At 36.1% G+C, this 27,461-nt stretch overlaps 2 protein-coding genes across 3 annotated transcripts; both read right to left on the bottom strand.

Moving 5' to 3' along the window:
* Positions 1-18,333: 18,333 nt before the first annotated feature.
* On the bottom strand, positions 18,334-19,703 carry LOC125240846. The gene is made up of 2 exons (XM_048148985.1): positions 19,198-19,703; positions 18,334-18,507 (listed from the first exon to the last, which is right to left on the bottom strand). Exons 1-2 carry the CDS (start codon positions 19,420-19,422, stop codon positions 18,418-18,420), a joined length of 315 nt encoding a protein of 104 aa, XP_048004942.1. The 5' UTR covers positions 19,423-19,703; the 3' UTR covers positions 18,334-18,417.
* A 1,462-nt stretch (positions 19,704-21,165) lies between these two features.
* Positions 21,166-27,054, bottom strand: LOC125240844. Of its 2 annotated transcripts, XR_007178677.1 has the most exons (4): positions 26,496-27,054; positions 25,839-25,968; positions 25,341-25,449; positions 21,166-21,308 (listed from the first exon to the last, which is right to left on the bottom strand). XR_007178677.1 is itself a non-coding variant. In XM_048148982.1 (2 exons), exons 1-2 carry the CDS (start codon positions 22,794-22,796, stop codon positions 21,219-21,221), a joined length of 636 nt encoding a protein of 211 aa, XP_048004939.1. In that variant the 5' UTR covers positions 22,797-22,827; the 3' UTR covers positions 21,166-21,218. The 2 variants fall into 2 exon arrangements, 1 of the variants encoding a protein (XP_048004939.1); XM_048148982.1 differs by lacking the exons at positions 25,341-25,449; positions 25,839-25,968; positions 26,496-27,054 and adding an exon at positions 22,251-22,827.
* Between the last annotated feature and the right edge of the window lie 407 nt (positions 27,055-27,461).

Below are 27,461 nucleotides of genomic sequence, written 5' to 3'. Positions count from 1 at the left end.
CAAGTTACTAGGTCAAGTGGGGTATCGTTGGAAAGAACTCAAATTGAACGTAAATAAGCTATTTTTTATAATTTTTTTTGTTGAGGAAAAAAAAAGAATTTTGAAGGAAAATGTAAAAAAAAAATACCGTTCCCCCCCCCCTTATCTCCGAAGTTTACCAACGAAAAATTATGAAAATTTTAGTAAACATTGGTTTTATGATATATATTACAGGAAAAATATAATCGTGTTTGTATTTTGAATACTTTTTTTTTATTCACAAAAAACTTTTCAGATTTTTACATTCAATTTACCCACCCTTGCGGATGTATATCGTACTTCAAATTAATACGAGATGTTACGTAAACCATCTCCTGTCCAATAAAGTAAAAACTGTTTAAATCGGTTAACATTATAAAGAATTATCCCTGAAAAACCAGGTCGCGCAAATTAGTTAGCAAATTGACCGGGAGATGGCGCTATACACTATAATACTCATTAGTGCCTATACTTTTGTCTTCTAGTCAAGTCATTAGAGTTATATGAAAATATGAGATTATTTTTACTAGGTAGTTTGCAAGAAAGTTTGTACGGAACCCTCGGTGGGCGAGTCCGACTCGCACTTGGCCGGTTTTTTCTTTTTTCTCGTAAACGAAAAATGTCGACGGTACATTGCGTTGAAATTTCGCGTGACGTCACACCTAGGTACAATTTTTACTTAGACGTGACGTCACAAGCCCCCACTCCGGAACTTTGATGCTCTACCGGGTGCCCGGTAATTAATGGACAACCTTTTAACCACCAAGAGGGCACCTTATACTTACTGGTCCAGAAAATCGACTTTAAGGTTTAGTAAAAGTCGCCTGGTTTTCGAGATTTTCACACTTTTTAAAATTTTAGGTAGTATTAAACCTTAATGTCGATTTTCCGGACCAGTATAAGGTGCCCTCTTGGTGGTTAAAAGGCCTGTCGCCTGGTTTTCGAGATTTTCACATTTTTTAAAATTTTAATACTACCTAAAATTTCAAAAAGTGTGAAAATATCGAAAACCAGGCGACTTTTACTAAACCTTAATGTCGATTTTCTGGACCAGTATAAGGTGCCCTCTTGGTGGTTATAAAGTTGTCCATTAATATCCATAGAAATTTTTAAAAGTGTGAAAATCTCGAAAACCAGGCGACTTTTACTAAACCTTAAAGTCGATTTTCTGGACCAGTATAAGGTGCCCTTTTGGTGGATAAAAGGTTGTCCATTAATTACCGGGCACCCTGTACATCTTTGTATTTTTTCATTGATTAGAAAAAGCGAAAAATATGTGTTTAGTATTTTTGAACGATCTAACTGACGGACTAAACAGAATGCCATTTTTTTATGTAGTCGTCATCCCTATTACACCAAAGCAGGTTCAAACGTAATGGAAAAATTGACACTAAGAGCGGTTTCTCAGCGGTTCGGTTTCCTATAAAAAGGCTCTACAGCTACTACAGACCTCGTTTTCACTGGTTCGGATCGGATTTATATCGGACGCCGTGCGACACCGCTCTATCTTATCTTATTCCGGTATTATGGTTCTGAAATCTGAAATTCGAAAGCTCGTGCAATAAATACCGCAATGTACAGTCAACCAATTGGAACCCTAGCCTAGGCCACTCTACAACCATGTCAAAATGACAAGCGGATGACATTGTAGAACTATGTCACAGTGACGTTACAAATCAGATTGTAAGAATCTCTTACTGCTTGTCATTTTGACATGGTTGTAGAGTGGCCTAGGCTAGGGTTCCAATTGGTTGACTGTACAGTCAACCAATTTGAATCCTAGGCCACTGTAGAACCTTTGCACAGTAAACGTCAATGTGACTTCTTATGGCAAATAGAACATGGTTTAAATGAGACAGGGTTCTAGAGTGGCCTAGGATTCAAATTGGTTGACCGTACCTAATGAAATCCGCATTCGGGTTCTCACACCGTGTAAATGGGCTGTTATAGTATTTTTCACGCTGTGGTCCAACATTTAAAAATAGTCAAGCGGAGTCAACGACGCCTAGCACGACGTAGTTCTTGAGTACTCCGGTGACTAAGAGCCCTCGAGTCCATACACAAGGTTGCTGCTTTGTTGCCGGGAATGAATGAAATAAAATCAATGAACTAAATATTTTAAACGTAACAGCTTTGTGGCACTTTTTATATCGTAAAAGGTTGCAAATGTTTTATAAAGGTTGACTAATATTTATTTGTCTACAGCGTGTGGATTCCATACGGGCGAATAATTTATCCAGTTAAAGTATCTGATCATACGAATCGTATAGGATAATCATTTTGTTAAAAAGTGTTATTAATTAAGAGTAATTAATTTTTGAAATCTGGCCCAGCAGCAATGTACACCATCCAATTAATTTGACATGACATAAACGTTATGTCGTAATGACGTTTAGGTAGGTACGCTAATTGATGTGGACATAATACATTGCGTGCTGAATTTTTATGTATGAAAAAAATATCTCGTCCATTCAAAAAAAAAATCATGTAGTTAGGCTCCTCAGGTCCGATACTAACCGTCATTAAGATATTCGCCCGTATGGAATACACACGCTGTATAAGTCTGTAGGTTTAAGACTTTAAGTACCATTCCATTACAACCGTTATTGTGTAATAGTCCATACTAATATTGTAAATGGGAAAGTGTGTGTGTCTGTTTGTTTGTCCGTCTTTCACGGCAAAACGGAGCGACGAATTTACATGATTTTTAAAGTGGAGATAGTTGAAGGGATGGAGAGTGACATAGGCTACTTTTTGTCTCTTTCTAACGCGAGCGAAGCCGCGGGCAAAATCTAGTGATAATAGTTATTTGTTTTACAAGGGGGCAAACTAGTTGTTTAAACGCACGTGCCAATATTGATACCCGAGCAAGCAAAATATTCCAATATTGAACCGCGAGCGTAGCGAGTGGTCAAAAAATGGAATCTCGAGCGTTGCGAGGGTTTCAAGGCACCAAGGTTAAACAAACTTTGCCACCGAGTGAAACACAAAATTTTTCACAACATCAACACGAACAAAATACTAACTATAAAACATCAAATTAAATCAAATCTATCAATTTATTCAATATTTATGATTCAAAATCATCATTCGTAGGTAAATTCTACCAGCCAGCTTAATACATCAAGTTAAAATTTGTATGAAATTACTTTGCACTCTTGTGGATAAAATGTAATTTTGCTATCTGTTTTCGAATAGCAAAGTAAGCTTTTAACAGTTGGTGTGGTGAAAATATAGTATAATCCATTATGCCGGCGTATCATGCTTCAATTTTATCACTTGTCCACGTGGATAAGACTACAGTACTGTCACTCTCACACTGACATACTTACTTGCCAAAGCGTGGATAAGTGATAAAATTGGAATCATAATACGCCGGATGGGCATTTTTACTACATTAACTTACTGGATTCTGCTTATACTTTTAATTATATCGTGTATTATTTATTAGTTATTACTGTACACATACGGAATTATTCCTGGGATAATTTAATACGGTTTACAAAGCACCTAAAAAGATTAATTTCTTTGAAGGACGCAACGTGAAGCAAGAAAACACTTAATACATATATACTTCATTTTAAATCTAAATTAATGTTATTCGTTAGTTCAAAGTGATCAAAATATGTTATTTTTTTATAAAAAGACAAACTCTGTGCTTTGAAGTCGCACATCATACTTATATGTTTAGTAGCTTTTGCCCGCGGCTTCGTCCGCGTTAATTTCAAAAATAGCGGAATGTTCCATACAAACTTCCACCCCCCGATGAAATGAAGAGTTAGAAAGATACTCATGAAATAAAAAAAAAACTAAATCAAAATCGGTTCATCCGTTCGAGAGCTACGATGCCACAGACAGACACACACACAGACAAACAGACAGACAGACAGACAGACAGACAGACAGACAGACACGTCAAACTTATAACACCCCGTCGTTTTTGCGTCGGGGGTTAACTATGGAAACGGATTAAATCGCGTATAATGAATTTAAGATTCATCCCGACGTTTCGAACTCTTTACAGCGTCGAAACGTCAGGATGAATCTTAAATTCATTATACGCGATTTAATCCGTTTCTATAGTTTTATTTCATGAGTTAGAAAGAGACAAAAAGTAGCATATGTCACTCTCCATCCCTGCAACTACCTCCACTTAAATTAAATCACGTCAATTCGTCGCTCCGTTTGGCCGTGAAAGACGGACAAATAAGCAGACACACACACTTTCCCATTTATAACATTAGTATGGATTACTGTTCACATACAGAATTATTCCTGTGTTAATTCTGTGAACAAATGCAGTTTAATTACAGACCACCAAAAAAGTCTAGTAATTTATTTTGTTTGAAGGCTGTACGAAGTAAGAAAATATAGAATATACATTTATAATGTAATTCGTTCGTTCTGATGTATCTTTTTAAATAATCACAAAATTAAAATTTTGAAAAAACCCCCGACCGCGACCTAGTGGACCGATTTTCGTGAAACATGGCTAAGAACACTCCCGACTAACTCAGCTTTCAGACAAAAAAAAAAAACTAAATCAAAATCGGTTCATCCGTTCGAGAGCTACGATGCCACAGACAGACAGACAAACAGACAGACAGACAGACAGACATACACACAGACAGACACGTCAAACTTATAACACCCCTTCGTTTTTGCGTCGGGGGTTAAAAAAGGCAAAATCTGCGCTTTGAAGTCGCACACCATAATTATATTTTTGTTTAACGTGAAGATTGAATTTCGCGTCGGTTTATGTATTTTACTCGTAGAGAGGATTTCATTATGTGGGTACATAATAATATAGGGATTACAGACAGAATTCATAATAACTTCGTTAGGATATTTATTCATATTAGGTACGTTGAGTCTGTGAAGCAAAGAGAACATTCGTGGAATTTACCTATTTACTTAAGGAAAATGGATAAAGACTAGCACGTTTTTTTTACCGAAAATTAAGGCATATTATAAAGAAAGATATATTATAAATATGCAGTACTATAACTGGTTCCTACTGACCGCCATTTGCACACTGAACAGCCCGTACTGTCATTTTGAAGAGTTCTTTAGATATACCACCGCCTAAGATGGCCCATGGCGTTATTTAATTTTTTACCATTTTTAATATATTTGTTTATGGTATTTGGACAAACGAACGTGAAAGGTTGAAAATGGGAAAGCTTAAGAACCGGACCATGTTTGTCGCCAGTACATTTATCAATATTCTATGACGCTTTTTCTTCCGCAGAGACAAATCTAATTGAGGTTATTCTAATTATAATATTTTGTAATGGGTTATATACTATAAATAGTCTATACCTCTACCATCAAGCTGATAAAGTATGTTTGTCCCTTTCTATCACACCAATACGTCGGAAAGGGACAAACGAACTTTATCGGCTTGATAACTTCACTGAAAGTTTATGAATGAGAGGGTAAAAGTATAAATACCTACTTAAGTTGCCAAAATGAGGTAGCATATACAGTGGTCATAAACCTTTAGCGGTACTCTCTTTTAAGGTCTCTTATCTCACGTGTACACGCGCTATCGTAAAGGCAGCATAAACTAAACCTAAATAAATTATGGAAGCTCTGGAGCACTGCGCCCGGCAATAACTATTACGAGGTACCTACCTACTTTATGTACAGTCAACCAATTAGAATCCTAGTCCACTCTAGATCCCTGTCGTATTGGGGCCATTTTTTTTAAAGTTGTCCAACCCACTTTTTTTTAGATTTGGAAATTTTCTCTTTCAATCCTAATAATAGGAGAAAATAAGTGTCCCAAGGTTTTTTTCCCATTCCGTTACCATTTTTTCATACGTTTTGTATGACGGTAACTGAATGGAAGGTTCGAAAAAATGTATGGAAATCTTGGGACATTTTTTTTCTCCTATCAAGGTCGAAAGAGCTCTAGATTCTGAATATGAATCGCGTAAAAAATACCCATGTTACAAAAAAAGTAGGACAACTTTGAAAAAAAAAATGGCCCATTGACACCGTGCTTTATTTGCTATAGAAGTCAGGTTGACTTTTACTGTGAAAGTGTATAGTTGTAATATTTTTTCAATACTTATTCCTCTTTTTTAATGGACCCTTGAGATCTGTTTTCGTCTGATAACAACCCCACTCCTTTAAATGTTATATAGAGCTGGAAGGTGACTAGGTAGGTATAGAAATTGCAAAACGATCACGCTCTGTAGCGAATCTCAAATATCTCTATACCGCTCTTCCAGATCGGCACAGTCACCTACACGAGCTTAGACTGTGTGCTAGGAACCTCACCTCACCTCTTTCATATTTTGATCGCCAGTGTCCGAGGCGAGGTGTGATAACTGATAACGCCAGTTCCATTTCGTTCGCCACAAATCGTCAACGACTGTGACTTTGGCTAGGTCGGCAGAGGCCGCAGAAATGTTGTGTTAGGGAAATATTTTTAGAGCACGCCGCCGCCGCCGGAACGCGAACATTTTCAATTCCAATAAGTAATCAAAACAAAACAGATTGGTATATTTCGTTTTGGGGTGAATTTCCAATGTGGTAACTGGAATATGGGTTATTGGAATTTATTTTTGGGTGAATTAAAAGCAATGAAGGCTGATTCGCTGAAGAGCCGAGTGACTTCAATGTGTAGTCCTGTAAAATAATCATTATCATTATCATGCGCTTGCCTTTATCCCAATAACTTGGGGTCGGCGCAGCATCGGATTTATCGGACGTCATCTCATCAGTCACTTGCATTCGTACCATATCATATCTCACGCAGTCCATCCACCTTTCCTTCGTAATAGTATATTAAGGGAGTTAAGGGAGGTAACGACTTTGTCGACGAGTGTTAATAACTCGCGACAGCCGCAGACTGGAGAGAGTTATAGACACGAGTTTACAAAATCCTTACCTCCTGAGTTACACACAATATTTTTCATCACATTTGAGAGGAAAACACAGAGAAAAAAAATCATAAGGCAAAACCTTCAATGAATGGCGGTGTTGTACTGCCCGTTGCTATGGCAACGCGATCAAGCGCAAATCGAGATGGCCGTCACAATTTCCTGCCAGATTGCAAATTATAACGATTTATCTACGTGAAATTTACAAAATAAATGTAAAATACACTGAAATAATTATAACACATACATAAAATACATTTTTCACACCGTATAATATTTTTTTATAGCTTAATAGTCAAATTTTAGTTGTGCAAAAAAATCCTTGGCTGATTCATCATCAACATCAACATCCTTTGCCTGAAGTATTGTACGGATTGTATTAATTTTTAAAACTAAATCCATTACTCCCTTGGGAATAAAATAGTACATTATTCTTCAGTACACGTGGACGCAATGAGACCTTTAAACAGCAAATGTGAAAGAAAAAAAAATATAAATATGATGAAAAATAATATATATATATATATAACTTATACGTAAATAAATATTATAGGATATTATTTATTACAGACATTGATTCAGTATTTCGTTTACCTGTTAGTATAAGTTTCTTAAATAATAAATGTTTGAGACAGTTAGGAGTTTCCTCAATTCCTCATGAATCCGATTATAAGAAATCGAAGCTTGACAGTATTTGACTTGAAAAGTCAATATGCTTAACAAATATAACTAAATAAATGTTACTATTCTGAACTTAAATGCATGCTGTTCTTAGAAAAATACCAAAGTCACTATAAGTGTGCCGTTCAGATTTGAGGAGTTCGGTTCTGACCATCATGTGCAGTTCCACTGCACCAAATGTCACTATTCTGGACGTAAGTTCATGCTGTTCTTATAAAAATACCAAAGTCACTATAAGCGTGCCGTTCAGATTTGAGGAGTTCCGTTCTGACCATCATCAGGAGTTTCACTGCACCAAATGTCACTGTTCTGAACGTAAGTGCATGCTGTTCTTATAAAAATATCAAAGTCACTATAAGCGTGCCGTTCAGATTTGAGGAGTTCCGTTCTGACCATCATTAGCAGTTCCACTGCACCAAATGTCACTGTTCCGTACGTAAATGCAAGCTGTTCCTTTAAACACACAAAAATCGCCATATGTATGCATTTCAGATTTGAGGAGTTCCCTCGATTTCTCCAGGATCCCATCATTAGAACTGGGTTCTGAGAAAAATGTGACCAATCTGTATGCATATACATTCAATCACAAAAAAAAATTTCAAAATCGGTCCAGTAACGCCGGAGATATCGAGGAACAAACATAAAAAAAAATAAAAAAATACAGACGAATAGAGAACCACCTTCTTTTGAGAGATTTGAGGCGGCGGTTAAAAATTAAAGAGTTCATACAAAAACATCAATACTTAGGTAATTGTAACATTATACGATTTCATACTCAAATAACCTTATCGTATTTTAGCTGTAAGTTCCCTTGATGCTCACTAGTAAAAACTTTCTGTAGAGTATCCAGGAACTAAAACACTATCAAGGGTAACATTCAAGGTTAATGTGACCTATTTCGTACTACTGCCATCCCTTTTCCTCATTAGGGCTGAAAAGAGAACGCAGGTGCCGCTTTTTGCGGCAACAAGTTAAAGTAATCTCTTAAGCTGACTTTAATTACGGGAAACATAGATCACGTACATAACGGATTATTTATTTATTTAACCTTTATTGCACAACATAAAGTACAAATGGCGAACTTAATGCCTTAAGGCATTCTCTACCAGTCAACCATTGGACCAAACAGAAACTTACAATTGGTGCGGAAAATAAAACAGAAATTTAAATAGATATAAGTCACTATCTAAATACTATATGCATCATCAATATACATACATAAATAATTATCATAGTCATGTAATCATGTTTTAGCACTTTTAGCGTTATTAAAAAAAATACTCAACCGTCAGTCAGATAAATCATTATGTTGTTTGGTCCGGCAACTTCCGGACACCGTCTTGGCAACTAACCCCAAGAATTAGCGTAAACACTAACTAATTACGAAAGTGACTGCCATCTGAACTTACTTCTTATTGGGTAAACTTTTCATAGGTTTAGACCGATTTACTAGAGATGTTTTCTTTCACCAAAGTGCGAGAGTGTCAAATTAGATTAGGATAAACGGAGTTTTGTGTGGCTTTATAGTGCTCTTACACTGGGCTGTGAGAGTCTGTTCGGAAAGAGAAGGCTCGTGAAATGTATGGGGTACAATACATAAAAAAAAAGTTTATTTGCCAGAAGTGTACATCTATATTTTTACCTTTGACCACCACACTAGGCTAGGCCTGTCTCGTGGAGTCAGTCCAAACATTGTCCATTTACATGTTACATTTTTCCTACGGTGAAGCTACATTCTAAGACTACATTCACTTACTTAGACTACATTTACTTAGACTTACAGACTATAACTACATTCCACGACTCTTCCCTTTCCGGACAGACTCTACGAGTATATAAATACGGTGTGACAGGGACAGCACGCCATCGCGCACATCACAAAGTTGTCACGATAATCTGAAAGATATGTAGGGATTGTAGCGTTGGTTCAATAGGTAGATGCCTGAATAGCAAATTGTTCCAGCAAAGAAACCAAAAATAACGAAGAAACCATTAAGTAAAGTTAACATTGGGTGACTATACTAGTACAGTCCCTCAGATTCAGAGAGCCTTTCGATTTGTTCAAACAATATTTTTTCAACTGCAGAGTCTAGTAGTAAGTGGTCTATCGCTGAAATAAACGGTAAAAGCTGCACTCTTTAGGATACATTCCAAGGTTAAACAGACAGGTTGAAATGTAGGTTTTATGTTCCATGAAGATTACGGGAGGTAAATAAATAAAGCACCACTCGTGCAAGGGACCTTTTTAACCCCCGACGCAAAAACGACGGGGTGTTATAAGTTTGACGTGTCTGTCTGTGGCATCGTAGCTCCCAAACGGATGAACCGATATAGATTTAGTTTTTTTTTGTCTGAAAGCTGAGTTAGTCGGGAGTGTTCTTAGCCATGTTTCATGAAAATCGGTCTACTATGTCGCGGTCGGGGCTTTTTCAAAATTTTAATTCTGTGGTTAGGTTATTTTGGGTTACACTTATAGGGTCCCTCGTGCGTCCGTCTGTCATATCCTATTTTTGTTTAGTTATTGTTGTAGTCCTAAGGCACCCCAGAGGTGCAAAGGGCCTTCACCAGCTCGCGCCACGTTTCCTATCTTCAGTGACCCTCGTGGCCTCGCTCCAGCTCTAACCAGCCGCTCGTAGCTCATTTTGTGGTTTACAGCCAAAAGCCATTTTTGTTTAGTAGCTGAAATATTCAATTAGGTACTATCTGCTGCAAAAGTGCATGGAGAAATTATGAATGAACTCATTGATAAATTCGCCAGGCACTTTTGCTGATACCTATGTATAATCGGGTTTTGAGACGAACCCGACTGGTCATATAGGACTCCTTATTAAGGGTTACGGAGGCCCAAAGTCTGCCCACTAAACAACCCCCCTGCCACCATTGTGCTGTAGCGGTAAGCTGCAGGAACGCTCGCGACTTTCTTCTACAGCACCATCAGCACTTCCACTTTGCAAAATACCACCTCTGGAGGCATTTAATGGCCTCTTTTTCTGTTGGGTAACCAGGCAGGCAATGATGGTCGCGCGATAAATGATAAAACATCTGGCCGTCCCTATCGCACTTACTAACAGTGCGATAGGGACGGCCTGATATTTTATCGTTTATCGCGCGACCGTGCTACCCGTGCAGTACGAGCGACCTCTCAGGGGGAACTTATAGACCTACTACTTGGCTGGCGATAATCCAAAATGAGTTTTGGCCTCCAACACAAGAGCTCACCACTTTACTCGGTCTTGTGCGGTACGGTCAGCCAAAAAGTTGTTTATCACTTTTCGACTCTATTTGAAACACATAAGGTAAACCACTTTTTTGGCTGACTGGACCTACATTCACCTGCAATGTGACTTGTCGAAGGTCGCCGAAGGATCTTATAGAGCGTAAAGAGTCACATATTTTCCGGCCTCGAAAGAGTAACATATGTTATTGAGTGACTGTGACTAAATATATAACACATAAGAAAATTTAATAGTGTAACCGCTTTGAAAGTATGATACATGAATACACATTTATATAGGGGTATATTAGGTGCAAATATGTATTTCCAAATGAGTTATGCTGCAAAAATCGTCGAAATTCCTTTGTAAGTCTAGTCTGAGGAAAGAGTTCTGATTTTAAATGCATAGATATGTATTTATGTACCAGGTATACAGTACTGGTACATACATATAGGTACCTATACTTTTTCTAGCTTTTACAACAATATAATTACTGTATATCTGTGAGTACCAGAATTTCAAAGACTTGTCAGTAGCTGAAAAATACAATCAGTGCTTTCTAATAGCGAGCCGGGAAAAGTCTTTTACCGTTAAACAACGGTCTACTCACCGGCCTGGAAGCTAGAGATTGCTCTCAATACCCCTTGACCTGGTATTCATTGAAAGTATTTTCCTAGAAACACAATTGAAAAAGTAGGGGAACGGACAAAGAAGCGTTGGAGCGCGTTTGGGTCAGTTGCACAATGCACAGGATAATCCAACGTCAGAATAGATTACGTTTCGTAAGCACAGCTCTAGCTTTGTCTATTGCTCTTTTGTAGTGGCGCGACAGAGCTAGACTGCGTTTCGATCGGCAAGTAGCGTCAACGATTGTTACTTCGGCTATGCCGATAGGTCATCGTAAGGCATCAAAGACATTTTGTAAGTTTCGCTTACGTAAGAACACAGATGTCGCATAGAATATCGCATCGAAGGCACACGAATATATAAAAGATAGCTGATATTCTAAGTATAATTTCTTTATTTACATGAACATATTTACATAATTATATAAGAAACTAAGACTGAACTTAAAAGCTAGCTAATGTCTAAAACAGGCCCTTGAGGCATTGTACCAAGGATACTGGCGACATTTCCTCGCTGTATCGCAATGCTGATACGTTGTGCGAGGAAGTGGCCAGCTCTTCGGTCACCAGTTACCTCAACCAGACGCTTCGCGATATTCTTACGTTAATTTAGTAAATTTGCAGGTATGTTTGAGGCCTAAGGTACGTAAGGGTTTCTGTAAAAAGTTTTACGCTGGCCATCAGTAGTGGAGTCCGGGGCTAGTTGACTATAGGGGTTGACTGACTAACTATTAAAAAATTGAGCCAAAAATCAAACTTGAGCCAAACAAGTGAGGTACGAAAGTCCGTCACCTCCCCTCGCTCAGTCACCGGTGAGCCTCTCGTACCTCATATCGTATCCTGGTTGGCACAAGTTTGATTTTTGCTGATTTTTTTAATAGTTAGTCAACCTATTCCTATAGTCAACTAGCCCCGGTTTCCCCTAGTATATATTTATTAGAATGTATATTTTATATGTTATACGTAAAAAATATTTTATTTGATGATAACTAAAAAAGTAAAACGTATCACATTTATAGGTACAAGTTTGCGTCTCTTTTCAGTTTCACAGTCGAGTACACTGTAAGTCTGAATGTTCAGCTCAGTGATTAAAGTATCCTTTCACGAGAGAGGCGATGAAATGAAATATAAGTTGAATTAATTTTGAAATCGTGAGCATTGACTATTATATTTTTATGGCTATTTCTGTATGACCTTCTCGAGCAATAGGTACATTAGGTACCTGTACCAAATTGTCGCTTTAAGGATAAAGACGCCTTAGAATAATATTATTCTTAAGATTAAGAGCACTTTCTTTGGTTAGAATGACGTACCTTTTACTTGAGATACTAACATTTTTCTGTCTCAAAAGAATCATCATCAATTTATCTTTAATATTGATAAACTTTTTCAACATTAGGAATAACCTAAGCCTATGTAAGCATGTTACAAATAATATGACCATCTTTCTATATACAAAAATGGTCATATTGTTTGCAATATGCTCGTAAAATGCAACAAACGTACGTTTCTGCGACGCGAAACGCCACCGAAACGCCGCAGAAATGTAGTTGTATGTAGTTCTGTCGCGCCAATACGCAAGAGCGGTAGAGTTAGGTAGTTAGCTACGAAAGAGATATTATCGTGAGCGTTTCGTGAGCGTTTGTGCATTCGGCTACGCACACTGAAAACTTTAAATTCGAACTATCCAGAATATCCTAAAACCCTTTTACGCTATCATGTAAACAAAAGTAGGTCAATCATTTAAAATTCTCTCATCAGCCTGTGAGAGAACTTGATTCAATATTTACCGGAAAATTTTAAAGCACTTATTTATAATGTTCTTCCCCTTGGGGACACGATTGTTCCAAGTATTCCGTTTTGACAAGATTGCGAGTCTGCTACATAGATCCTCGACTGTTTTACTCCACTTGATTTGTTTTTCAGGAGGTTCCTTCGTCGGTAGGTACATTTGAAGCACATTTGTGGCATATTATATAGCGATCGATATCATGAGAGCAGACAACACGACCTGGACGTGCCAAGCTGCCGCCTAGCGAAAACTGCTAATAGTTTGCATGTACTAGGTCCCAAGCTATATAATAAAATTCCTGTCAACATCAAAAATGCTAACACATATTTAGGCTTCACTCTAAAACTAAAATCATTTTTGCTGCAGAAGGCCTACTATTCCGTTTCTGAATTTATGACCGAATGAAATAAAATTATATACCTACTATGCAATTAATATCATAAACTATCATAATATAATACGAATAAAATAGAATTATATATCACTTTTTGTAAATAATAATTATAATCTTTAATTCCAATGAGAAAATGTACAATAAATTAAATTATACTTAAACTAGATAAATATTTTTGTAAATTGTATATAAATATGTGAATGTAAAACCTGACAATGTATAATCAATACTGAATAAAGAATATGAATATATATTTTAGGTGAAAATATCTCTAGAGAGGACGTCAAGGTGGTAATTTGACGTTTATTATAAGGTACAGCGGGGCAAATCTCGATTGGGGGGCAAATGTACATGGTCCATTTTTTCCATGTTTTACAATGTTTGCATTATTTAATAGTGTCAACCGGTTATACATGGCAGGTGTTTTCAGTGGATACATACATGTAAGAACTCAACATCATAGTGTGGGAATGGAAAAGATGGGTCAGTTACAATTACCCCCCAGTCGAGATTTGCCCCGCTGTACTATGCTTACTTTAAAGACATGTTATTTCGTCGTAGAAGAAAAATATATGTATACTTAGGTACCTACCTAATTAGGCATACTAATCCTACTACATAGAAACCATCCATGACTCAGGAACAAATATCTAACTCATTACACAAAAAATGCCCTTACCGGGGTTCGAACGCAATAAGAACGAGTGATAGAGAGATGAAAGACGTTTCGTTGTTTCGTCGATAGCAATTGGGTGAATCAACTTTTTCTTGCTTTTTGCAAGAATTGCCCATACTTATTATTAGCTCTACTTTTGTGAGTTTTAACCTGGCCATCGTGAATAAAGATCCTTATTTTTATTTTACATTAAGGGAATAATTAAAAAAAAAACATACACAATTAAATCTATATGTGACCCAGTGGAAGATACACTTTTTTCATACAAAAGTGAGGGACAGCTATGTCCACTGGGTCACTGCTCGAAATAAAGTAATAAAATAGCAAATCCTATAAAAACATGATGTATTGCATAGCTTGTATTATATCTGTTTTTAATATAATAAGTATAAACTAATTACACTAAATACAAATTAAATTTTCTGACCACAAGTAGTCGAAGTATGCGTAATTTTGCTGGCAAAGAAAAGTTGATTCATCCAATTGTGACTTCGGTTAGGCCGGCAGAAATGATAAGCCGTTTACGACACTGCAGGCAATATAAAAACATGATAACGGTAACGTTTAAAATATTCAATGTCTCTCGAGTATTGTCGCTGTTGCTACCTCGAAAAATGAGCGCGCAATTCAAGGGGTTTACCGATATTTTTTTTTTTAATCAAAGAACAAATTGTTGGTACATACTTGTCAAAAAAATTCGAACGATAATTCCTCAGAACGGACTACGTACATGGTTCACCCTGTTGTGGCATAATTTTTTTATGAATAATTCTATTGGGCATATCGATTTAGTCATAATTGGCTTTGTGCATAAACTGCTATGGCATAGTCAAGTTTAGCATAATCTGTTTAGGCAGATTGTGATTTGTCCGAATATTCTTTGTACATAAATTTGGTCCTCCGAATCATTTTTACGCATAAATTTTATGTGCATAAACTTAGTGTTCCGATTTAATGTTTTGCCGAATTTATTTTGGCATAACATCAGTATAGGTCGAATCTTACCATTATACATTATTTTTATACATTTTTACATTACCATTATACATTTTTGTATAATTAAAAAAAATAGTTACTACCAGTATCACAACATTATTTGAGCAATAACGATCTAATTCGTCTTTGCTCAATAATTTAAACGCTTCTTTACCTAAAAAACGGAGGTTAAAATTATAAACGTTATTGTTTTATTTTTGTTTCACTTTTACCTAGCAGTGCGTTTTTGTTGTGGTCGCAGTTGTAACCTAACCTAACCCACTTTTTCCTAGCGGTAATTTTCTGTCGTGGTCGCAGTTCTAACCTAACCTAACCCACTTTTCCCTAGTAGTGATTTTCTGTTGTGGTCGCAGTTCTAACCTAACCTAACCCATTTTTCCCTAACGGTGCGTATTTGTTGTGGTCGCAGTTCTAACCTAACCTAACCCACTTTTCCCTAGCGGTGCTTTTCCGTAATAGTCGCAGCTCTAACCTAACCTAACCCACTTTTCTGGAGCAGTGAGTATCTGTAGAGTTCTCAATTCTAACCTAGTGTAACCATTTTTCCCTAAAAGCGCATTTCTGCTTAACGAAAAATGTATGCGAAATAATAGTTTCGGATAATGGGATGTATGCCAAAAATATTTATGTTCATCCAATTTCTTCCTAATGACACTCGGCCTCAATAATAGTATGCCAATATATTTTCGGACAAAATAATATCCGAAATATCGTGAATTATACCAAACAATGTTTATGCTACATTAATATTCGGCAAAAATCGATTATGCCAAATCTGTTATGACAAAAGCGTTTCGGACAAATAAAGTTATGCCACATAGAGGGAACCCTACGTACATGCCTACCGATATGCGTAAAAACTAGAGTACCTTCCGTTTTTATTATTATTTAAATAGTTGTAATATATATTATGTATAAAAAATAGTACTTATCTGTTACTTCGTCTATTTTAAACATGGAAAATTTGATGAGCTATAGTGAATCAGTTTTAGTACGGGTGCGCCAAAGTTCATATAAAATTGGTATATAGATTATTGGTAGTCCGAAAATGTTTCTCATAAAATTTTACATTATAATGATCATTATTTATAACAATTTTATGTTAATAACCATCGTAACTTCGAATGACTTATGTTCATAATGTCTTTCATCATAAATACATTTTATACTAATGTTAATGTTTATATACTTATTGATCATAACGATTGCGAGTAATATAATTTATCGTTATATTATTGTTAACAGAACAGAAATCACATGACACAGTCCAGTTAGGTGCGACGACGAGCGTAGCGAGGAGGAGCGTGTTAGGTTGACCGTGAGCAAACCAGAAACGACTTTTTAATGTAAATTGTATATGTCACTGTAAAAGCTCCAAGCGCGCTTCTATAAATGGCACAAGTTTTTCATAGAACTTCCCCAAAACTTTTTAAATAATTTTATGATGAATGATTTTCTTAAACACAAAATTATGAATGTTATTAAATATTTGCATAGAATTTATGATTAAAAATTTTCGGCTAAATGATTATTATGAACAGTGATATTAGTACTATTGATAATAATGAAACAAAATTATGATAAGTAAAATTATGAGAAATGATCATTCGGAGCACACATCGGTATAAGCAATAATTTTATAACAAATAATTTTATATGAGCCAATATGGACCCGTTTTAGTACATACTAAGGTCAACCGGGGTATTTGCGTATAGTGGCGTCAATGCTCTCTCTCACTCTATTTATCCCACCAGACGAAAATATCCTGCACGGGTAGCATGGTCGCGCGATAGACGATAAAATATCAGGCCGTCCCTATCGCACTATTTGTAAGTGCGATAGGGACGGCCAGATGTTTTATCATTTATCGCGAGACCATAATTGCCTGCCTGGTTGGGCTCAGTAGTAAAACACTTTATTAGGCGACATAATAAGTGCCTTTATACTTTTTATAGGTATATCATAGACATAAATACAGGCTCGGATCTATCTGTGTAGTTACGCCGTGTCTTGCGCGGGCGACGGTCGCGCGGCCGTCGCGCGACCGTCGCCGTCGCGTCTCATACTTCCATATCGATAAGGTTTGATTTCGTATGCGTCGCATCGCCGTCGCGCGATCATCGCGCGACCGTCGCCCACGCAAGCCACGGCGTTAGGAATGGAACAACTGGGAAAAACCACACAGAAACAGAATATAGAGAAAGTAAACGTACTAAATATTTATATCCACTCGTTAGTCTTGCTCCAATAGTTACCATAGTTCATTACAAAACGCTTATGTTTTATTCAACTCAACAAATATTATATAAAATAAAACTATGGAAACGGATTAAATCGCGTACTTATAATGAATTTAAAATGCGATATCGCGTATTATACGCGATTTAATCCGTTTCCATAGTTTTATTTCATGAGTAACTATCGTGGTAACCGAAGACAATATTAAATATTATATGATAATATAACGATGGCAGGATAATCCTTCAGATGGAGTAAATAAGTAGATTATATCAATGCAATACTATTCTAAGTGGAACATTTTGAGAATTGAAGCAGACCCATCATATTAATAAGTAACGCCGTGTCTTGCGTGGGCGACGGCCACGCGACCGTCGCGCGACCGTCGCCCTCGCGTCTCATACTTCCATATCGATAAGGTTTGATTTCGTATGCGTCGCATCGCCGTCGCGCGACCATCGCGCGACCGTCGCCCACGCAAGCCACGGCGTAAGGAGTCTAAGGGCCATTTATTTATACGTACGAGGGGCGCGAATTCACATACGATTTTACTTACATTGCGGGCTGTAGAAGTTAGATGAAATTCAGCAAACCAATCCAATACCGCAATGTACAGTCGAGTTCATTAATGTATACATTTTTTCAACTTATTGCTACGAGTTAAGGTGAAGAAATGTACAGATATTTATGAACTCAACTGTACTGAAAGTCGTGTGCGAGATCTCACACCGTGTAAATAGCCTCTAATTGTAATAATACAAAGTAGGGACCTATTTTGATTTTAATTTCAACGAATGTTAATATTTCAATACATTTATCAATTATATTTAATCATCAACAGTTATCATTTACCAATTTGAATTAAGTATTTGTATTGAAGCGAAAATTCACGTGATGATGTGTGGACTGTAGATGCAGAATCTGCCATTTAAGAACTGGTTTGTCGGACAGCGATCTTGGAACAGAGCTTTGTCGTACTGCAATAAAATATAATTATGACATTTTAAATTATCAATAGTACGTTTTTTTTTCAGACTTGCAATAAAAATACGGACATGTTTTTTTTTGTAAATAAATGAATTTCATCACAGATTAAATATAAGAAAATCATACCATCCCATTCATTAAAATGCGACCGCCTAAGAACGCGCATACACTACACCACACATACATGGAGCCACAAAAAAAATCCTTCTTGCCATCGATTATTTGTAGATTGGCGTTGTGTCACTTTCGAGCCATAAATCTATGTCAAAAGTGACACTTAACGCCATCTACAAGTATAATCGAAAAATTTGTGGCGCCATCTACGTGTGGTGTAGTGTATGCGCGTTCTTAGGCGGTCGCATTTTAATGTATGGGATGGTATGATCTTCTTATATTTAATCTATGAATTCTATGACTTCATGCAGCCTTAACAGCCTTACATCTATCTAGAGGACTGTACACTTGTACAGTAACTTTCTCTTGTTAAATGAATACACAATATAGTCTTACATATGTAACTTTAAGGAAAACTTACAAGTGTATGGCGACGGAAAATTGGGCATTAAAAAAGTATGATATACGAAACCCTCAGGGAGACTCGCGCTTCATCATTTTCTTGGAACTGATTTGTCAAGTTGGTGAAATGAGATGCTTGATGTGAATTTTAAAAAATCGCTTACCGTCCATAAATTATAAAAAGAGAAGGTTGGAAAATGAAATTGGGGATGTTTTTTCTTAGGCTTCCACTGGTCGTCGAGGTATTCTAATTCCACCGGCTTGTTACTTGGAGCATGCTCATGAGCAGGGTCGTACATTTTGCCTGCCAAGGGATCTCTCAATATCGGTCGGCGATTTCGATACGCCGAATTCAAGATGGCGTTGATCGGATTTCGACCTTTATACATTTTGGAGTTGAACAACGATTTATTAGTATGCTCAAGCTCGTTTCTGTTTTTATTAGGCGGCTTTTCGTGCACTCTGTATTGGGGCTTCAATATTGTTCTTGAATATTTGTCGTACTCAAACGCCGGCGTACTAACAATTCTATTTGCAGAGGAAACTTTTTGGGTTTTTACTAACTGTTCTTCTTCAGTTTGGGCGAGTTCCTGAGCTAGCTGATCTAGATCATTGGAATCTACAATTAATATTACTTTGCATTGAATCAAATGCAAGAAATGAACGAACGAAAAACATATTAATATTGACAACATTGTTCTCAAGCGGGCCACGCTTTCAAACTGCCGTTGTAACTTGTAACCCACATAGAGGTAGAAACACAATCAGTACAGTACTTTTAGCGAAGCGAAACAATTATAAGTCGTTAAGTACACTTTGATCATAAAATCATACTACAATATTCACTTGTTGCCAGGCGTACGTACTAATTTACTCCAAGGACAAAATCATAAAATTACCTAGAATCAAAGAAATCCACAAACAGATTAATACTCGACTGAGTTCTTATCTTTTTGTGACTGTTTACAAAAGAAATGCTAAGTACTAGCATAATATTGACAATACGCCGCTTATTCATGCATGCATATAAATAGAGCCTTTTCCAACCGTCACGGAAAATTACATTTTCCCCTCTCTAGCTCGGAAACACGTGTTTTGTCCTTTAATACCAGCGGGTAAAAACGCATTTTATCCAGTAGTGGGTAAAGTAATTTGACCTTGAATAAAGTCAAATTAACTACTTTAAAATTTATAAAAGTAGGTGAATCTAGTAATAATAATAAAGATGATTTACCACCTATGGAACTACTGGAAGCAGTGATAAACGCATTTTTTGCGTTGTAGTTTCCTCGCTATAGTGAGGGGAAATTATATTTAACTGTATGGAGAAAGTGAACAGTGGTTCGCCAGACGCTGTTGAGTATCACAAACTCATAGTTCAAATTCTGATATTAAAGTTAGCAATACAATCATTAAATAATAAACGCTATGTAGACAATCCTACAACCTTACTTAAAGGACCACAGGACATAAAATACTTACTATCACGAAAGTATCAAAAACATTCATAATGTTACGAAAAAGGCATTCAGAAAAAAAAAATGATGACTTTTTGGCCGGACTATGCCTACCAAACAGTAGGCAAATTATGTTCTTATGGTTGGTGTTTCCCAAATTACCTTAATTTGGGTTCCCATCAAAAATAACACATTTGTTTCAGCTATCAAATAAATATAGCTTATTTCAAAAACGTATACATATACTTACCTTTTATTAGTGGTTAATGCAACTTGCCCTAAGAATGTACATTAGAGATAACTCATGCATACGAGTGCCTGAACTAGGAACAAACCCGTGCTTCAGGAAATAAAAGGATAATAATAGCGATTTTCAATTAGGTATTCGCTTAATTTATTCAATTGAATTCAGGCAGATTTCCTATTGTCTTGTAAACTTTGTCAAGACTCAAGTTGTACACAGCTTGCGGTTGATAATTTGGCTCTAAAACCAACCTGTGTCTTTGTCAATAAATTATGCTTCTCGAGGTATTGAATAAGTCTATTATAATTGATTTACTCCAGAATTTTAGATGTGGCTGGTCGTATGCGAGTTCTCGCACCGTGTAAATATGTAGTCCCTAATGATAATAATATAAGCAAGGGACCTATTTTGATTTCAATTTAAACTAATTCTAATACTTACATTCATGTTTTATTTCATTTAAGTAATTGTATCGAAGGAATATTTATGTATGTACGTGTGGACTGTAGATGCAGACTTTGCCATGTAATACTAGGTTTTTTGGACAGCGGTCTTGTAACACAGCCTTGTCGTACTGAAATAAAATATAAGGATGACATTGTAAATTATCAATGACTTTACACAATATCTTTTCTCAGACTTGCAATAAAATACTGACATGAGTCTCTTGTAAATGAATTTTATGCCTTACACATCTATTAGATGGTATAGGAACCTTTTCTTGTTAAATGAATACACATTCACAATAATAAAAGATTCAGATCCAGGATACAATTCTCCATACAAACGCTCTCCACTGTTTCCTTCCCGGTTTTTGATGACAGAGCAATGATTTTTCAACACAGATTATTATTATTTTTATCTCTGTCGGACCGTTTTGAATTTTTTGTTCTTCTTTTTTTAAAGACGCTAGAGACTATCAAAAATTTCCAAAAACGGCGCTATTGATTATAGCGTAAAAATGGTGTGGTTACCACGGACTGTGGTATTCAAAATTGATGACATGACTAGTTGTCACCAATTTTGAATACCACACCACTAAACGGTCCGACACAGATTATTAAATTTTTATTCAGATTCTCAAATTTCGTTACGATTGATTAAGTTTTGAAGGAGGAAATAGTCGAGAGCGGAACTACGATTTTAAAGATTTTAATACGCGCAATTACGACGCAATATCTTTTAACTGAGTTGTTCTTAATGGACAATTTTTTTTGGTAAATCTAGTTAATAACACTAAGTATATTAAACTAGAATTCCCAAATTGAAAGGGGGGGTCCTTTTTATTTTAGCATTTTCGCTCCAGTAGCGTCTTAAGGAAAATGTAAAAGTTTTTTTTTTATATTATAGGACATAGATTGACTGAGCCCCACGGTAAGCTCAAGAAGGCTTGTATTGTGGGTACTCAGACAACTATATACATAATATACAAATACTTACATACTTATATACATAGAAAACATCCATGACTCAGGAACAAAATAAATATCTACTTGTTTAGAACGAACGCGCTTACCGTCCAATAATTATAGACAGAGAAGTATGGAAAATGATATTGTGATTGTTTTTTCTTAGGTCTTGACGGGTCGTCGAGATATTCCACTTCAACCGGCTTGTTACTTGGAGTATGAGCAGGGTCATAGACTTTGCCATCCAAGGGATCTCTCAATACAGGTCGGCCATTTTTTTTCACTAAGTTCAAGATGGCGCTGATCGGATTCCGGCCTTTATAGATTTTGGGTTGGAACAATAATTTGTAAATATGCTCGAGCTCGTTTCTATTTCTAATAGACCGCTTTTTGTGCACTCTGTATTGAGGCCTAAATATTGCCTTCAAGTATTTGTCGTATTCGAACGCCGGCGTTTTATATTCATGAGGAACAATTCTTTTAACAGCGGAAACTTTTTTCGTTTTTACCAACGGTTTTTCTTCAATAGGAGCTAGTTCCTGAGCTAGCTGATCTAGATCATCAGAATCAACAACTAATATTACTTTGCATTGAATCAATTGTGAGAAATGAATGAACGAAAAACATATTAGTATTGTTTTCAAGCGTGACATGGTTCCAAACTGGCCGGTGTTAACTAGAAACGCAAAAAGTAATCATTGTGTTTCTTATTTTAGTAAATGATTTGCTAAACCAAGCGAAAATTTTACAACTCGTTATATCAGTACACTTGATCGTAAAATCATACGTCAATATTAACACGTTCACTGAGTTACGGGTGCTTTTTGACCCCGTACGTTGTCGTCATTCAGTGCGAGTGATAAAAATCGTGTTCACTCACTTTTTTTACAACTACAAAATTGACAAAAGTACATTAATTAGTAGTAAGTCTTATTAAGTGTAATATTGATAATATACGAGGTCTCAAAAACCCCTTCTTGTGTGATACGGGGCTTGTTGAACCCTGTACCTACTAATTTTACCTGGCCCGTATGGAGCTGTGGCAAAGTATCGCTAATGCAGTCCTTAATGCGCGACTGGTTATTATAAACTAAAAAAGAAGTGCCAACTGCATGCTAGAATTATCATATTCCAAATACAAAGGTTATTAGATAAAGGATTATACACATAGTCCATAAAATTGTGTTTAATTTTTTTTATGGACCACCTCCTAATTTGTTGAGTATTTTTATTTCAACTTCAAGGGAGTGCTCTACCAACTTTAAAGTTGTAATTTCGTAGGAAATCCAAAAACAAACTACTAATTTTCCAATTTTAACTCAGCAATTTATTGTACACCGTTTGTACTTGGGATTTTTTAGTCAGAAAGTATAATAACATATTATATATATATATGTTTTATAAGCAGGGCTCGTAACTTTCAAACCGATGACATCAGTTCAACGTGACGCAGCATAGGTATAGGATGATTCAAATAATTTTATTGTAATAATTAATCATTATTCATCAATCAATTTAATCATGTACAAATGACTTCGAAGATAATGACGTGAAACGAAAAGAAAACAATTTGTTTTGTTTTTCTACTTTATTGAAATATGGTAACAATGAAAACTATTGAAAAAAAGGCATGTATAAAAATAAACAAATAATTTAATTTATTTTTCACGTATGATCAAATTAGTATTGAAGTCATGATTAAAATGATTCATGAATAATGATTAATTATTAAATAAAACTCTTGAAATCATCCTATATGCAGTGTGACGTCCAATTTATGTCATCGGCATGAAAGTTACGGGCCCTTTTATAAGTTCTTAATTTATTTATTTATTTAGGAAACATACAGCACTTAATAATACATTAAGGTAAACAAACATAGTTAACTCATGAGCCAAAACAGTTTCCACTTATAGCTATTACAGAATTCTTTGCTCCGAAAAATAATACAAATAAAATAAAAAGTTGACTTCAACAAGCAGGAATAAATAGTTTTACATGCATGATTAAAGTAAAGTAAAGTATTCAATCACAAATTTAGAATTTGGAAATGAATATGAATATACAAATCTACAATTTAACACAAAACAACTTAACAATTGCAACATAAATTTAACGTTATACAATGGCAACATCAATTTAATTTTAACGTTGAGTAGAAAAGGAAGATATAATTTAACTCAATTTGTTAATATTATTATTTTCTTTCTTTTTTTTTAATTTTGTTTAATGGCACAAACAAATCTATTATAATTATGCTGGAACAAATCAATTTTCGAAAACTTCTTATTGTATGTATTGCAGGCTCTTGATACCTAGATATTTGTTGTTGACATACTTTTTGCGACTGAATGGGACAGATAACAAAGCGGTGGAACGTGTGGGATACGTGGGACATTTAAATGAGACTTTGCTTAATAGTTCTTCTGAGTCAGTTAAATTATTCAATAATTTAAACAAGAAAATTACATCACGTTTTTCTCTTCGCACTTCAAGGGACTCAAAATTCTCGGGTTTAAAAGACTGAAACTTATACTTCATACGTTGAAGAAATTTTTTTTGAATTCTTTCTAATGAATTAATGTGTACTGAAAAATGAGGACTCCAGACTGTAGATGCATAATAAAAAAAATTAAAATGTTTATCAAAGAGAAAAATATTGAACATATTCATAAAAAAATAGCAATAATGATAAGGATATGCCTGAGTGACTCTCCGGGACGGAACGGCGGCGTGCCCGACAAATATCGACCGTACCGTCCTTCAGGATATATTTCAAGTAGTTGTTCGTCATCATAGCTGCGTCCGCAATTGCACAGGCAAAACCCTCGGTTTCTCCGAAGAGGTCCCCGAATCGTAACCAGTTCACCGATGCGAGCAGGTCTACATCGGGTCCAGTGAGGGCCTTGTAGAACCGCCCGTGTAGCGGCTTGCTCTCCAATACCGCCTTGCGATCCGCAGTACTTGGTACCACAGGTTTGCGCCAGTTATCTTTCGCCAAGAAGATTATCATTATTATAACAAAGCTAGAAATACAGCCAAAGTGCCAAAAATATCTGTACAGAACTTTTTTCCTGTACATTAAAGTGTGTATATATATTCTTGGCTCATTGTCTGTATTCACAGCTCGTTTGCTGACTATACAGTGTTTGTTCTTCAAGACTGAGGAGGTTTGGTTGCACCAAACTGTTACTTACCAAATGTAGCGTTAGTTAAAAAAATCGAATGGGCGTATTTCCATAGACTTCTGCTACGTGAGTGCATGACGTTGATTTGTTTGTCTAACTGTGGCTGATGCAACTTGTCCTAAGAATTAATATAAGAGATAACTCATGTATACGAGTGCCTGGACAACCTGTGCTTTAGGAAATAAAAGGTTAATAATAGAGATTTTTTGAATTATACGCTTCAATTTGTTTCAGGAAGATTTCCTATTGTCTTATTAACTTTGTCAAGTTAAGTATACACAGCATCTTGCGGTTGATAACTTGGCTCTAAAACAACCTGTGTCTGCTAAGCATTATTTAATGCTTCTCAAAGTATTTAATAAGTAAGTAATTACAACTGATTTATTCCAGAATTTTAGATTTGGCTGGTAGTATGCGAGTTCTCGCACCGTGTAAATAGTCCCTAATAATAATAATATAGGGTAGGGATCTATTTTGATTTCAATTTAAACTAATGTTAATACTTACATTCATGTTTTATTTCATTTAATTTGAATCGAAGGAATATTTATGTTTGTATGTGTGGACTGGCGATGCAGACTTTGCCATGCAATGCATGGTTTAACGGACAGCGATCTTGGAATAGATCCTTGTCGTACTGAAAAAAATATATAATTATGACATTGTAAATTATCAATGACTCTAACTGCAATGAAATACTGACATGTGTTTTTAACATCAATAAATTTACTTAATTTCGCTTACACAGCTATTGGATTGTATAGGAACCTTTTCTTTTTAAATTAATACACATTCACATATTCACAATAATAAGATTTACTTAAGGAAAATGAAAAAGTTTATGGAGAGAGACAGTCGAACATTTAATAAATGTGATACCTATACGACAAACCTCAGGGCGCTAGTGAGAGTATCCGGATCTGGTGCCGTAGCCGAATGGCATTTCTCCGACTCGAAACGAAAACTAAAGGTAGTCTGGCTCTGTCGCGCCAATACGCACGAGCGATAGAGATGGATATCTACGAGCGTTTCGTTTCGTGAGCGTTTCGTGAGCGTTTGTGCCATTCGGATAGGTGCCCAGATTTACCTGATTTGGGAAGTGAGCATGATGCTTGATGCGAGTATTCAGGTCAGAACAAACTTGTTTAAAAAGAACGCGCTTACCGTCCAATAATTATAAATAGAGAAGTATGGAAAATTATATTGTGATTCTTTTTTCAGAGGCCTTGACGGGTCCGCGTGATATTCTACTTCCACCGGCTTGTTACTTGGAGCATGAGCAGGGTCATAGACTTTGCCTTCCAGGGGATCTCTCAATATAGGTCGACGGTTTTGTTTCGCTAAGTTCAAGATGGGGTTGATCGGATTCCGGCCTTTATATATTTTGGGTTTGAACAATAATTTGTAAATATGCTGGAGCTTGTTTCTATTTATAATAGGCAGTTTTTTGTGCACTCTGTAATGAGGCTTAAATATTGCCTTCAAGTAGTTGTCGTATTCGAACGCCGGCGTTTTATATTCATGAGGAACAATTCTTTTAACACCGGAAACTTTTTGCGTTTTAACTAACGGTTGAGTTTCTTCAATTGGATCTAGTGCCTGAGCTAGCTGATCTAGATCATCGGAATCTACAACTAATATTACTTTGCACTGAATCAATTTTGAAATATGAATGAACGAAAAACATATTAGTATTGTTTTCAAGCATGACATGGTTCCAAACTGGCCGGTGTAAACTAGAAACGCAAAAAGTAATTATTGCTTTTCTTATTTTAGTACCTAAATGATCTGCTAAACCAAGCGAAAAATTTATAACTCGTTATATAAGAAGGTACTCTTGGTCGTAAAATCATACGTCAATATCAACACGTTCACTGAGTCACGGGGCCTTTTTGACCCCGTATGTTGTCATCATTCAATGCGAGTGATAAAAATCATGTTCACTCCCTTGTATGGAAGCTGTATCTTGTTATTTTTACAAATACGAAAATGACAAAAGTACGTTGGTATTAAGTCTTATTGTGATACGGGGCTTCTTGAACCCTGTACTAATTTTACCTGGCCCGTATGGGGTTGTGGGCACAGTATCACTAATGCAATTAAAGTATTAATGCGAGACTGGTTATTATA

This window comes from Leguminivora glycinivorella, chromosome Z (genome assembly GCF_023078275.1).
Source record: "Leguminivora glycinivorella isolate SPB_JAAS2020 chromosome Z, LegGlyc_1.1, whole genome shotgun sequence".
Classification (NCBI taxonomy): domain Eukaryota; kingdom Metazoa; phylum Arthropoda; class Insecta; order Lepidoptera; family Tortricidae; genus Leguminivora; species Leguminivora glycinivorella.
The sequence above is the reverse complement of the archived record's forward strand: the minus strand, read 5'-3'. Positions and strand labels throughout refer to the sequence as shown.